At 46.3% G+C, this 15,240-nt stretch overlaps 1 protein-coding gene and 1 long non-coding RNA gene across 6 annotated transcripts in view; one reads left to right on the plus strand and one right to left on the minus strand.

Annotated features, from left to right (window-relative positions):
* ASAP1 (ArfGAP with SH3 domain, ankyrin repeat and PH domain 1) overlaps positions 1 to 15,240 on the plus strand; it is a 339,905-nt gene that overhangs the window by 282,358 nt on the left and 42,307 nt on the right. For all 5 annotated transcript variants that reach the window (XM_015474408.3, XM_025001432.2, NM_175821.3 and 2 more), the window contains 4 exon segments: positions 7,311 to 7,398; positions 9,470 to 9,518; positions 12,648 to 12,811; positions 14,379 to 14,512. In XM_015474408.3, the coding sequence (XP_015329894.1) occupies positions 7,311 to 7,398; positions 9,470 to 9,518; positions 12,648 to 12,811; positions 14,379 to 14,512 (435 nt within the window).
* LOC132342179 (uncharacterized) overlaps positions 1 to 15,240 on the minus strand; it is a 28,255-nt gene that overhangs the window by 1,888 nt on the left and 11,127 nt on the right. The window lies entirely within an intron of this gene.

Here is a 15,240-nt window from a genome sequence, read left to right on the forward strand (position 1 = left end):
CAGGCAGGAATACTGGAATGGGTTGCCATTCCCTTCTTCAGGGGATCTTCCCAATCCTGGGATTGAACCCACATCTCCCACATTTCAGGCAGATTTATATTTACCATCTGAGTCACCAGGGAAGCCAAATGTCTGGTAAACTTAAATGATTACTCATCTTTGCTGGTAGTTAAGGCTCCAAGCTTCCAATGCAGGGGGCATGGGTTCCCTGGTCAGGGAACTAACATCCCACATGCCACGTGGTGTAACCAAAAAAAAAAGTTTTAAAAAATCTGATTGGGGTGACGTCACCCATCACTGTGGGCCCAGAGTGCCATGATTTGAGTCAAAATAACACTAAATTCCTCATAGTAGTGCCCAATTCATAGGTATATGTAAAGATTAAGTGAGTTCATTGATTGCAAGTAATTAGAACACAATGGGAGTTGGAAGTAGCCCTCAATAAATGTCAGCTATCATTATTGCTGTTACGATCATCTTCTTCCCTCATGTGTTAACGTCTCGTGTTTAATCTCACTTACTGGAATTCCTTTGTGCTGCTGTTTCTTCCTGGAAGGACTTGATGAAGCTCATCTGAGGCACCTGTCCTCTCATAGGAATTTCATTTCTTCCTGTTAGAAGTGGACAACACTTCTGGCACCTCCAGGCATCACACTAGAGCAAGAATTTGATTCTCTGTCCCTATCCTTGGGCTCTTTAGACCCACAGACATTTTCCAGGGAATCTTGTTCTCCATCTTGTCCAGAGCCCGGAAGATAACATTCAGCTTCAGGACTTCAACAGAGGCTCTGAAAGCCCGCTCACAACAGGTTGCTCCCCACCTTGCAGAGTGTTCAATAACCTGGTTTGTGTGATTGGCCTCTGTGGAGGCCAGCCTGGACCCTGCCCACTTCCACATCTTTGTCCCTGTTGTCACTGCAGGAAGAGACCATTTTCCTCTGCCCACGAGATCAGACGCAGCACTGTGAATTATAAAAGGGCAAATCCTGGAGCTGATTAGACCTGGGCTCCAACTCCTGAAGGAATGATGCTAAAGCTGAAACTCCAGTACTTTGGCCACCTCATATGAAGAGTTGACTCATTGGAAAAGACTCTGATGCTGGGAGGGACTAGGGGCAGGAGGAGAAGGGGACGACAGAGGGTGAGATGGCTGGATGGCATCACTGACTCAATGGACGTGAGTCTGAGTGAACTCCGGGAGTTGGTGATGGACAGGGAGGCCTGGCGTGCTGCGATTCATGGGGTCGCAAAGAGTCCGACACGACTGAGCGACTGAACTGAACTGAACCAACTCCTGAAACAAGCTGTAGGACCTTGGATAAGTTACTCAAGGCTTTAGAGCCTCCGTTTTCTCTGATGTCAAATTTGTATAATTTGCTTATTAAGATATCTTATTCCCTTCTAACTTCCCAAGTGACTCAGTGGTAAAGAATCCACCTGCAAATGCAGGAGATAAGGTTTAGGTGCTCAATAAATGAAAACCGCTACCTTGCCCCCAAAGAAACCAAAATACTTTGCAAAAGCCAGAAGTTTTAATGTACTAAGTTTTTGGAGTTAAGATCTCTCTTCAGTGGTAGGTATTCAGTGCATGCCTAACTTCTTATCCAGGAGTTGTGTGGTTGTTGATGGCGTACCAAACATATGTGTCCCTCTAAGGCATGGTAGGTGTCTAAATAAATATTGAACAAAAATTGAAATGAGTGTAAAGATCTAAACAGCTGTGTTAGCAAGCATTCGCCTAGGAAATGAAGAGGGCTTTATTTTATTTTATTTTTACCTCTTTCTACCCAGCAGCCTGAGCCTGGCTGGGTCAGCCTTATTTTCCAAGTAATTAATACTTGTTCACTTGTTTGTGCAGCGAGCAATCCAGCTGAATGATGGGGAGAAATAATTTCATTTCTGGATACTAATTCCAGTAGCAGCTGTTTTCTGCTAACAGAAATACGCCTGCACTAACAACTTCACACTTCCAGCAAAAACTCTTCACCGCAGTGCATGCCGAGCTGTGATGGACAAATGTGTGGTGTTTGTTTTCTTTCAGGAGATGCAGATTCATTCTGTTTCTGCACACATTTGTGATGACTTTCCTAGCTGAAGGGCATCTTCTGTTTAGGGTGACAGAGCGTTTATGTCAGAGGGGTGATGTCTTCATCACTTCTGTGCAGGGAACATGTCAAGAGCTTACCGAGTGGAAACATGTTCAGAATCCTGCGAGTAGCTTTGCCACGTGTGTGTGTGTGCACACATGTGCAGAAATGAACACTTATGTGAATAATGTTAACTGGAAAAAGCAGTTTGCAAAACAGTATATACAGATGGAACCAACCCATGTTTTTCTAAAAACAGACTTTTCACACACACGCATATCTTGTTAAAATCAGGTATTAGCCATGAGTGTCCCTGGGTGTAACTAGGATTAACAAGTAATGTTCAGTTTCTGCTTTGTACTATCTCTGTCTCCCAGTGTTTCTTCCAGAAATATGCGTTCTTTTAAGGAACAGTAAAAGCTGTAAAAGGACAAGCCTCAAAGTTTTTCAGGGAACAGAGCTGGAACAGTCTTCATTTTTGAAAGACATCGTAACAATGTTGGGGTGGGGGCACTTGGAGCTTTTTAAACTTGCTGTTCAGCAGAGCCTACAGGGGCGCAGACCCCCCCCCCCACCCATTGTTCAAATGCGGGGCCTGGGAGAGCCACCTGCTACATAGAGGGATCTTTGGGAATAATGAAAAGTCTCTTCAGCAGTAACTTGAGTCCCCAGCCATCAGCACCAAGACCATCACTTTGATTCAGGCCCTGTCATCGCTCTCCAGTCTTACTCTCTCGACTCCTCCCCCAGCCATCTCCCTAGATGTCGGTGGGCTGGTCGGTTCTGCCAGGGGGTCCCATCAGTGTAACTGCTGCGCTCCCGGGAAGGTGCGCGAGTCCTCCGCTCCAGCCGCAGTGCCCTCCGTGTTAACTTCCTCATCACCTTTAGCCTTGTCCCTCTCACTCCCAGGGGCCTGCACCCGCGCCTCTCACCCAGGGACGAGGCCGCCCCTGGAACCTTGCAGAAGTCCCAATGCCCTCCTGAGCTCAGGCTCTGGGCACTGGGCATGTCCTCGGTCCTTGGTCGGGTCTGTTTCCCGTATCTGCTGGGTGGCACAGACCGCCTGCCCTTTGTATGTGCTTAGATGGGCTTGAGGCTTCTGCAGTATTTTGTCAAATGCATTAAGTGAAGAGCTGTTTCAAATAGGGTTCTAAAATTTCTCTTTGCATCAATTATAAAAACTAAATGACCTGAGAAGATACCAGAATAGAAGTTCATATTTGGCGCCTTTGCTCTGTTTATTTCTAGTCCTTACTCTTCTCAGAGGAGGTGTTCTCGTGGGCTGTGGCTTCGGGCTGCCGCCGGGGCAGTATTGGGGGGCACGTGGCTGGTTCCCTGGTGCTCCTTCCCGTGGAAGCGGAAGGGATGAACGCCAGGCTCTGTGCTGCTCGTTAACTAGGAGATTTTAGGGACGCCAGTTAAGCTCTCTGTGCCTGTTTCTTCATCTTAGTTAGTAAAAGAAACTAAAAATAGTCCCCTCGCAGGTGGGTACATGAGATAGGTATGCGTAAGGCTGAGAAATGCATTCATTCATTTGGTAAATATTTATTGAGTGCCTGCTGCATGCCAGACATTTTAGTGAACAAATCAGAAAGATGTGTGCTCTTTGTGGGAAGAAAGACAAGCAGTAAAGGGGAGTGAGAAGAGCCCAGAAGGCAGTACAGTGGAGTGTGAAGGAGTAGGAAGTCCAGGGAGGGAGGTCAGGACAGGACCACCCCTCCCTCCAGGGACTTGCTGGACTTGCTGGTGGGAGGAGCTGAAGGGAGTCGGCCCAGAGGTGTAGGGGGGAGGCCAGTGCCTCTCGCTGCCAGCAGGGGGAGCCGCAGGCCAAGTGGCAGGAGCCGAAATCAGAAGGAGTCTGAAGGTGGTCCATGGGGGTCCTAAGCCAGACTGGGGCTTTTATTCCAAGCGTGGTAGGAGTCATCAACGGTGAGGACTCAATAAATATACATTTCCTTTGTGTCCTTTCCGTTTTTGTTTTTTTTTGGGCTTTTTTTGCTTTCCTGTAACATAAACAGTATGAAAGCATTTCCTAAACTGTTCATCAACGTTGTAGCCCAGGGCAGGTCATTTAGTCTGTGATTTTAGTCTGCTGAACTGGCAGGAGAGATTATACCTTCCCTAATCAGTATAGCTGTCAGTTCAGTTCAGTCGCTCAGTCGTGTCTGACTCTTTGCGACCCCATGAATCGCAGCACGCCAGGCATCCCTGTCCATCACCAACTCCCGGAGTTTAGCCAAACTCATGTCCATTGAGTTGGTGATGCCATCCAGCCATCTCATCCTCTGTCGTCCCTTACTCCTCCTGCCCCTAATCCCTCCCAGCATCAGGGTCTTTTCCAATGAGTCAACGTTTCACATGAGGTGGCCAAAGTATTGAAGTTTCAGCTTTAGCATCAGTCCTTCCAAAGAACACCCAGGGCTGATCTCCTTTAGAATGGACTGGTTGGATCTCCTTGCAATCCAAGGGACTCTCAAGAGTCTTCTCCAACACCACAGTTCAAAAGCATCAATTCTTCGGCGCTCAGCTTTCTTCACAGTCCAACTCTCACATCCATACATGACCACAGGAAAAACCATAGCCTTGACTAGACAGACCTTTGTTGGCAAAGTAATGTCTCTGCTTTTTAATATGTTGTCTAGGTTGGTTATAACTTTCCTTCCAACCTGTACATTAGTGCTAAAGGTCTAGAAAGGACTTTGAAATTTGAGGAAGGTACACAAACCTGGCGTTCCAGTGATGACTGTCATGATTCCAAGCCTTCTGGTCCCTTGGTCCGTAGACTCTGGTTCAGCGTCTCACTCCACTTCCTGGTGTTCCTGGGCTCGTGACTGGTCACGTCTCAAAAACTGTGTTCTCTGCTCTCCAGATTCGCCCTTGGAGTGGTAGGTCACTTGTCCCACTAGCATTTAGAGGAAGAACACTGCAGGCATGACCTGTCTGTCAAGTGAAGTTCATGTCGACATGGCAGCTGTCAGTTCAGCAGACTGGACAGGCTAACACGGGAATGAGGATCACGTGTCATCTTGTCTTTGAAGTTGTGGGTCAGTCATGGAATGACGTACACTGCACAAAGCCCTCGTCCTCAGAAGCTTCTAGATGACATACTTTGAGGTAGCCCATGCTTTGAAATGAAAGCATGGTGCTATTTAATTTTCCAGAATCAGTTGACACTTAACTGAGTATGTTTTCCTTTTTAAAAATTTTGTCTGTGTTGCTTGGTTATGTCTGCTGGTGAGGTGGTTCATAAACAGTAGAGTCACAAAGATTTGGGAAGGAAAAAGAAATCCAGTTAACCCTCTGCCACATTCAAATATGAATGGTGTCTCAAAAATTCTTAAGGTCTTTGAAGAGCTTTCTCTATTTAGGTTAAGAAACTTGCAACCCCTTATTACACATAATCATGTAAGCCTGGGAAGTTCTTCCTCGTGTCTGGCTCAGACCTTCTACAATTGGAGGGCCTTTCTCCTCTGTCTGTACAAATGGAAAACAGCTGCCCAACCTTCCCCAGTGACAACCCTTCACGTCCCGGCAGACGGTTAAGTCACGCCCCAGCCTCTTTGCTCCAACCAAATGATGCCTTTAAACCCGCTTCAAAGTCCCCATTTTCCACTCCTTTAATCATCCCTTGATCTTCCCTAAGCTTTTCTGTATCCTCCTTCAGAATGTGGCTGCCACATTGGAACGTGGTAGTCTGCAGTCTCACCATTAACTGGGCTCACTATCTTTTCAGCCTGTCAGATGTCTTTGTCATTCATACGGGAAATCCAGCAATTTTACCAACACGCAAAAGGATGAGGACTAGCAATTCCTTTTACGGTGGACCCAGCCAAAGTTTGTGGTTGTAGCCGCCGGTTTTGGAGACTTGAGGCCTTTAGCAACCCAAACCCCAGATCTGTTCTAAGAAAAATTTGCAGACCCACAACCTCCTTGCCTCCCTATTCTGGGTTTGGCAGTCAGTCTGTAGTACAGGGCACTGTTTCTTCTTAGGCAAAACCGCCCTGTACAGGACTTGACTTCTGGTTTCTATGCCTAAGTCACATGTGCCCACAAAGAACATGAAATCCCTGGATTGTCTTCTCACTTCCTGCCCACAGAGAGCTTGCTTTGGAACGGATAAACTCAGGACATAGGGTATCTAATATCCTTTCTGTGTCTGATATCCTTGAAACCACAGAGGAAGATCTCAGAAGTTGTTGAAACGGAAATTAAGTGTCTGGTAGCCATTATTGAGAATGAGAGGCACAGTGTGCGTCTGAAGTATTCTTGATCATAATACGCCACTGAGGGGCCCCCTTTCTACTTCCTCTCCCTCTTTTCCCTAAAGACTCAAGTTGGTTGGGTGGTCATGCTCCTGGCGTGGAGGTTGTCAGCATGATGACCTTCAGCTGGGGTGGGCTTGCAGACCTGACTTTTGCAGGCTTCTACTGAAGCACAGCCAGGCCCAGGCACTCAGGCCCTTCACCCCTTGGTCTGCGCCTTCCAGAAACTGGCATTCATCATTGACCGGAGTGTGACCACGGACAGATGCGGGCAGGAGGGCTGGAAGGAGCTCTGAGCAGAGTGATCATGTGGCAAGACTCTTTTAAGGCAAAGCCTACGTTAGCATGACTGTCTAGACGCTCCAGAGTCTGTGTGAATTATTAATATATGCATGACCAAGAGACTGGCCGGGAAGTGATAGGAAATCTTCATTATATTTTCCTCCAGATTTTGGGGTTGGTTAAGCAAAGTCTCATGGGTGGTAACTGTCCTTGTACTTTTGGGGAGAAGTAAAATGAATTTTGTGTGGCAACTAAAATTTGTGGCTACCTGGGACATGGGATTTGCAGTGACTGGTGACTGGGGTCATTGTGAGTGGATAAAGAAACTACACTCAGCTGTGTTTCACAGTAAGTGATTCAAGTGTCAACTCTGCGCTCATGTACGTGTAGATTCCAGAAAGTCACAGTTCCTTGGGTTATACCCACTGGTCATTGAAAGAGAGATGAATTATCTTGGTTCCATCCTCATTAACCACTGGGACACTTACGCACAGTTAAAAGCCATTGAGTAGGCTGCCTAACTTTTTTTTTTCCTTGTTTAATGAGATTAAGTATTCCAGTAGGGTGAATTAGACCTTATCGAAGGTATGATGAACTCCTGACCTGGCCCACGGGCACGGGGCCAGCGGGGGTGGCGGGCTGTGTTGCGTTTAACTTCTCTGTTTTCTGTCATGTCCAGTCCAACAGACAGCCAGCCAAGCTGAACCTTCTCACTTGCCAGGTGAAGCCGAATGCCGAGGACAAGAAGTCTTTCGACCTGATATCACGTGAGTCCTTTTTCTCCTGGGTCAGTTACTGTGGATCCTGCCACCTGCCCATTCCCGTTCTTTGGGTCGGAAGTCATGTGTTTCCCAAGCAGGGCTCCTTGAGAGGAGGTGTATGCTGGGCACACTGCTCTGGGAGGAGCCTGGGTCTCTCTACACAGAGCTCACCTGGGGTAGGAAGGCATAAGCGACCTGCAGTGGAGGAGAATCTAGATATGTCCAGTAAACCAGGCCAGTTCTTGACCATGAGCTTTATCCCCTGGGAGGGATTTCCCTGAGCACGTTCCCCTTGTTCTCCTATGTGTGCTGAATCGGTCTTTGATGTGATGCCCAGACATAGGTCTCTTTTAAAAAGTCGCGGGATGACTCTGATGGAAGCGCAGACGGGAGACTTCCCTGGTGGTCCAGTGGTTAAGACTTTGCACTTCCAAATCACGGGGTGCAGGTTCATTCCCTAGTCGGGGAACTAAGATCCCACATGCTATGCAATGTGGTCAAAAAATAAAATTTCAGTTAAAAAATAAGAAAACAGAAGCACGGACATGGACTTGACAGTGAGGCGTGCTGCTATGTCTGCCCAGCTCCAGAGTTTTACCCCTGCAGAATCTCTCTGAAAGGAGAGGTCATTTCCCTGCTGCCAAGAACTGCCTTCTGACGTCCTAAATCAATGACCCTGTGCTCTGTCCTCCATGGGTCGGAGCATGCTTTTGGCCCATCCACCCCCTCAACTGATAGCCTGTGTCCTCATAGTCTTTGGAGGGAAAGGAGATTGTTTTCCTCTAGGCTGGCTCCCTGTGCTTTCATGGGTGCCCCTGGTACTTTAGTACTTTGGCCACCTGATGCAAAGAACTGACGCTGGGAAAGGCCGAGGGCAGGAGAAGGGGGCAACAGAGGATGCGATGGTTGGATGACATCACCGACTCAATGGACGTGAGTTTGCGTAAACTCCGGGAAATAATGACGGACAGGGAAGCCTGGCGTGCTGCAGTCCACAGGGTAGCAAAGAGTCAGACACAACTGAGTGACTCCAGCCACAATATGTGCTGGGTGCTTTATGTCCATGATGGGTAATCCTCTGAAAAACCTTGTCATTTTCCTGTTTCACAGAAGAAAAAACTGAGACTCAGGAAGGTCCAGCGACTTAACATAAAGCCTCAGTAGTAAAGCTGGGGTTCAGCCGGGGCGCTTGGGTTCCAGCACCTGTGTGGTGTACTTGGGCATACGCACCGCCTCTCTCGCAGGAGGTGGGGGCGCCTAGCCTGGAGCAGTCACTGAGTGAGTGACTGCCTAGAAAGTGAAGCGGATAAGACAGTGGTAGTTGGACCTCAGTGTATGGAAGCATCCGAGTAAATCCCATATTCTAAGGAAGAGTTTCCTTCATGCACACCTGCCCACACTGCCCAGGTCCAGCTGCCCCCTCCTTACGTGCGTCACACCTTGGAGGATGACCCTCCAGCAGGGCTTGAACCCTCCCTTCCTGAAGCCTGATTTAACCAGAGAGCAATCTCGGGCAGGACTTGTCTGATCATCAGGACTGCCCTGTGAGTTATGAATTCTTACAAAAAGAAATTCTTTAAAAAGAAAAACCAGTGAAAGGCAAATTGGAAAAGGAAAGTGAAATACTAATACTATGGCAGCTAGCACTCTCCGATTTCTAAGATCTACTTGAGGGACTTCCCCAGAAGTCCAGTGGTTAAGACTCCAGACTCCAATGCAGGGGGCACGGGTTTGATCCCAGGTAGGGGAACTAAGATCCCACATGTCGGGTGGCACGGTGAAAAAGAAAAAATTATCTGCTTGACCAGGTGGGACCCATCCCCCTTCCCACTTGTTTTTCAAAAGCAATGCTTAGGCATTGGGTGGTGTTTGCAGTTACCTTCTGTATTCCTGTTTCTCTTCAGAAAAGCAGTATTGACAGAGTGAATCGTGTAACTGCTGAAACAAAAAGGTGCAAAAAGAATACCAGAATCCTGCTTTCAGTGTGTTCTCCTCAGGAACTTTTAAAATCTGTATTAATACCTGAAGCATGCTGCTTTCTAAGATTTTGCTTTTTTTCTCTTTTTTTGTATTTCAGATAACAGGACGTATCACTTTCAGGCCGAAGATGAGCAGGATTATGTAGCGTAAGTAGTTTTGAAATCACGGCACAAGGCCTTAAACTGAAAAAAGCACCTTTATCTCTTCTGTATAGTATACTTAGAAGTGTTCTTTTTATTACTAAGAACCAGTCCTGGTGGGTTTCCCCTGCTTAGCTGTCAGCCCTGGGCTTTCCCATGGGTCTCTTCTTTTAGTCTGGGGTGCTCAGTCAACTCAGGTGTCCCCTTCAAGGTTCTGCTCAAGCCTCACTGCCCGAGGGGTTTTGCTCCCTCCCCGCAGGCCTCTTCACACCCCTCTGGGTCCCCTGGCTCAGTCTCAGCCCTCTGGAGACCTGGAGCTCCTGAGGACAAGGACTGCGCCTTCTTCATTTCTAATCCCGCCATCTGCACTTGGAGGGCTTTACTCAGCGCTGGAGTAATTCATGTTTGGGGGAGTGGCTCCATTTGGGATTCTCTCTGGGTTCCAGTAGTTGTGATGGCAGACTTGATTTTGATGGAGGAGATTCTGGCATCCTTCAAGTCACACATTTTTCTCCAAGTTACACAGAGGAAGTTCCACTGCCTCATTGAGCTGTTGTCTCATGTGAAAGCATCCAGTGAACTGAGCAGAGAAATCCTTTATCGGCCCACCAAGGAAGGAGGCAGGTCCAGCTGAAGAGCAGCTGAATGTTTGAGGTCAGGCAGACTTGATTTCTAGTCCACAGTCTGCCTGTTAGTGGCTTTTGGATCTTGGTAAGGTCATCCCACCCCGGCTTTCTTGTCCCTGAGAAGGTTACAGGCCTCGCTTGCAGAATTTTGAGACTTGAGATGAAATGTGTGGTGGTGGTGGTGGTGGTGGTTTGGTCGCTGAGTTGTGTCCGACTCATTGCGACCCCATGAACTGTAGCCCACTAGGCGGCTCTGTCCATGGGATTTCCCAGGCAAGATTACCAGAGTGGGTTGCCATTTCCTAAATCCTCATACAGTGCCAATTTTTTTTTTTACTCCTATAAACTCAAAGTGGCTTTTAAAGTATTAAAACACAATTATGCACTATTTTACTTTTTAATAATTTTTTATGTGCCGGTTACTTTAAAACAATTTTAAAGGTTTTTGAAGAATTTTCAGAAATAGTTGCTTTGATTCTCAACCCTTTTGAAATGAAGCTATTCTACCACATTTGCTTTATTCTTCCAGAAAATGAATTGTCCTTTAAATGTATATTTTTGGATCATCATGACAAACTTTTTTATTTATTTAATTTGTCATGAGTTCTCAAGTAAAGAGGCAAATGTGGCATAACAGGAGGAACTCTGAAAAAAGGGGGTCAGCAGAGCTGTTTTCTCATCCCAGTCTGACGTCAGTCCCACTATAGGGCTCTGGGCAAGTCACTGAATCTCTCTAGGCCTCTGTCTCTTTAAAGCATTGTAAACCCTAACTCAGAGGCTTATTGGAGGATTATATTTCAAAAATTGTAAGTACTTGGCACATAGTAGATACTGGTAATATCAGATAGCCAAAATACCAAAATGCCTAAGGAAAGCAGTATAGAGACTCCAGCATTATCAATACTACTGCTAATAAAATGCACAGGGACCTGCCCTATGGAACCCAGATCCTTACATTGTTTTTAACAGAATAATTTCTAGTTTCTAACTTGAGACTACATGATAGAAAAAGTATTTTTTAACTTACAAGGTAGTAATTGCCTACCCCGTCCCTGGACTGTTGGTTTTGTCTGAACAGTTGGGTTTTCTGCATCACAGAGGAAAAGCTGAGCTACACAATCCTGTTTCTCAGGACATGGTGAGGTGAGCACCACCTAGAGTCAAAGCTGTGACTCACAGTTCACCTATACCAGGCGCTGTGGTTTTTAACTCTCACTGCTGGCTCTGTCACTCCTTCCAAACCTCTTGTAGACAGACTTTGCTTCAAGTGCACACATCCTTCAAGACACAGTTCTGGATCACTGTGTTCTTTATTGAGAGTGGTATTAATTTGGCTTTTTTCCCCCTCTCATTCCTGAAAGAAATATAACTCCTTACAGATTTGGACAATTACTGAAAAGTACAGAGTGAAGGCATTCCATCTGGTTCTTTTTCCTACAGAAAAATCACTCAAGAGACATCCAGTATTCACATTTTGGTGAATTTTTTTTCTAGCCTTTTCCCCACAAAATATACAATTCACGAATACATTTAAATTTGAGGTTATATAACTTTTTCCTGTTTATTTCACAAAGCATTATATTGTGAGCATTTCCCCAGTGTCATCCAAAAATTAGTTGGAAACTTAAATTTTAGTATTTGAGTAACTAGTCCACTTTGTGGTTATTTCATACTCTGCTAATCAACCCTGTTGTTGTGTATTTAGGCTGTTTTATGCATAGACTGGTAGTGAAGAGTTATTTTGTTGGGTCCATATTATGGTCATGCTGTATGTATATTTTAATAGCTTGCACTTTTCATTTCATATAACAAACATCAGCATGTTTCCATGTCAGTGTACCTTTTTTGTAAGCATGAATTTTCATGGAAAATGAAATATTCCTTCATTTTCACTTTTAAGTGCCCCTGCTGATATGGACTTCCAAAAACAATGCCTTTTGCTAAGCCCTCTTTCCTGCCTCCTGTTCCTTTCTCACCTGTGCTTTCTCATCCTTTCACTGGGTTGAGCCCATGCTGAGTCCTCTTCCTCCCTTTATTCTGGCTGCATGTAAATACAGGTATCATGGGTTTCCCAGGTGGTATTAGTGGTGAAGAATCTGCCTGCCAACACAGGAGGTACAAGAGATGCGTCTTCAATCCCTGGGTCAGGAAGATCCCCTGGAGAAGGAAGTGGCAACACACAGTATTCGTGCCTGGAAAATCCCATGGACAGAGGAGCCTGGCGGGCTACAGTCCATGGGGTCGCAGAGAGCCGGACATGACTGAGCACACAGCACGTGTGTTCACACAAGCCTCTGGTCACTGATGTTCACCATCTCATCTCACCTTGCGCGCTTTTCTCCTGTCTGTTGTTTTCCAATCTCTGACTCTTTCTTCCAGGTTTAATTTCTTTCATTTTCCCTCCTGTTACTGCTTGAGTTCTAGATGAAGATCCGAGTTGTTTGCAGGGGAAGGAGAACGCAGCGGCCAGCCAGGCACTCACGTCTCCTTCCTCCTGTTCTGGCGGCAGGTGGATCTCGGTGCTGACGAACAGCAAAGAGGAGGCCCTCACCATGGCCTTCCGGGGGGAACAGAGTGCTGGGGAGAGCAGCCTGGAGGAGCTGACGAAGGCCATCATCGAGGACGTGCAGCGGCTCCCGGGCAACGACGTCTGCTGCGACTGCGGCTCGGCAGGTATTCTGGCTAGGGCTGTAAGTGAGCGCGTCGTTCGCACGCCCAGCACATACTCCCAACCTGAATGGTTCCCACCTCCGAGTGCGGTCACCCGTGCTGTCCGCTCCATCTGGGACATCCCCCCCAGCACCGCCTTGTTCTCCCTAAACAGCACCTGCCAAAATGCCCCCTGTCCTGGAAGGCCCAGTTAGATCAGCATTATGGACGTGGAGTCCGTCACCCTGGGTTCAAATCACCAGCCCGCTCCTCACAGTCTGGACCACCTCATGCCCGGTCCCCAGCTAGTCTCATCTTCAGTTTCGTCGTCTGAAAAGTAGGATGACGAACGAAGTTCAGCTGCCGCGAGGAAGCAGTGGAATGGTGTCTCCAAAACTGGCTGGCACACGGTGCCTCTCTGTCCTTCCTTTCTGTTCTGTAAAACTTCCCCAACCTCTGTATCACACGGGTGTTCTCAGATGGCATCTGTGTTGTTTCCATATTGACACTGTGTGCGTGCTTAGTCGCTCAGTCGTGTCGAACTCCGCGACCCTATGAACTATAGCCCACCAGGCTCCTTGTCCATGGGATTCTCCAAGGAAGAATACTGGAGTGGGTTGCCATGCCCTCCTCCAGGGGATCTTCTTGACCCAGGGATCAAACTCACATCTCTTAAGTCTCCTGCATTGGTAGGTGGGTTCTTTAACACTAGCACCACCTGGAAAGCATATTAACATTAGCTAACATGTATCCAGTGCTTACATTATAGTAAGGATTGTGCCAGTTGTTTTGCTGGTCTTTTCTTACTCAGTCCTCACAGAAGGTCTCCGGGTAGGATAACTGATCTTATCCCCATTTCACAGATGACAAATCTGAGGAACTGGAGAACTTGAGTGACTCAACCTGAGGTCACACATCTGGTAGGGCTCAGAACATCCGCCTGCAAACCCGTTCTTAAGCATTATGGCCGACTTTTTAAATCGTTTATTAGTTCAAATGGACTCTTCTATACAACAGGCCATAAGCCCCTCAGAGGCAAGCCTCGGATTTTCTACTTTTGTGCACGTGTGTGACGCTGCCTCACACAGTGTCAGGATGGCAGAGGAGCAGTAAATAGAAGCTTGCCGCAGACAGAGAACCCTCAAGATTTGGGTAACAGAAGTATTCGTTCCGTTGTTCTAGGGCACTTGGGGGCTGTAGAAGCTGTCTTACACCAAGAGGTGCTTGCAAAGAAGCCATACCCAGGATAACAGGTCAAGGCGAGTTAACCAAGTGTGCGGGTTAACGATGGCCGCAGAACCCAGTCCCTTGTGAGCTGTACTGAGAAGTCCTTTATCAGGGTGTTTCATAGGCCTCACATTTTCACAAAAACCAGGCACTGAATTTTGTTTTCAGCTCAGTATTGAAGAGTTATTTTTCAAATTTGTCTTAAAGAAAATTTGCTCTCTGACAAGCTGTTAGTTTTAAAAATAGCTGCTCCCTTCCATCTAAATCTTTCCCTTATATATTTTAAAAATTTTACTACTGTTGGAGCTTCCTCTGTAATTGGCACTCTAAATTAGATATCATGTCTTCAAAATCCTCTCCACAGAACCCACCTGGCTGTCCACCAACTTGGGTATCTTGACCTGTATAGAATGTTCCGGCATCCATAGAGAAATGGGGGTTCATATTTCTCGCATCCAGTCTTTGGAACTAGACAAATTAGGAACTTCTGAACTCTTGGTAAGTAGCGACCTGTCATGAATACATTTAATATATTGCATTGCGTGTTTTGGTTTCTGCTGAGTACAAAGAATTTAATTCTGAGTTCAGTGAGTTTGCGTAGATATTTAAAATGTAAATTTTGAGGTATGTAACACTGTTTCTGTTTCCTGAAGAACTGGCGAATCATGCATTTCTATAATTAGCTTGCAAAAATTAGCTCTTTGCTTCTGGGATAGCCTGTTTCAAAGTTGCTTTTTTTTTTTCTTTTAGAATTAGTGTTTATATGATTCACTGTCATAACAGTAAAGGGAGTTAGATGTCAGACTCACGTGTTCACTTTATCTAGTGGCTTACATTATTAAAAATAATGGCTAAAGAGTTTTCTGTTTTTTTTCTGTTTGTAAAAGTGCATATGAATTAGGAATGGCCTGTTAGCCACTGTCATAAACCAACCACTCCTTAACCCATAACTTCTTCAGGTGGAGGGAAAAAATTGTGTGCAGTTGTGGTGCTTAGCTTTATGGTACAGAAAGGACACCCTCATCAAGTCCAAATTAAATTGGTCCCACAGTTCACCAAATAATAGGGGGAAAAGGCCCATTCAGAGTCTCCTATAATGCCTTATGGTCATCAGCACCATCTTGCCTATTTGGAACCTGGTGCCTATGAGAGAATCTTTAGAGGGTTTGAAGTGAAACAGGGCTTCTTCTCAGACAGGAAAGACTCTTGAGCAGAACCTGAGGGAG

Source organism: Bos taurus, chromosome 14 (genome assembly GCF_002263795.3).
Source record: "Bos taurus isolate L1 Dominette 01449 registration number 42190680 breed Hereford chromosome 14, ARS-UCD2.0, whole genome shotgun sequence".
Lineage (NCBI taxonomy): Eukaryota > Metazoa > Chordata > Mammalia > Artiodactyla > Bovidae > Bos > Bos taurus.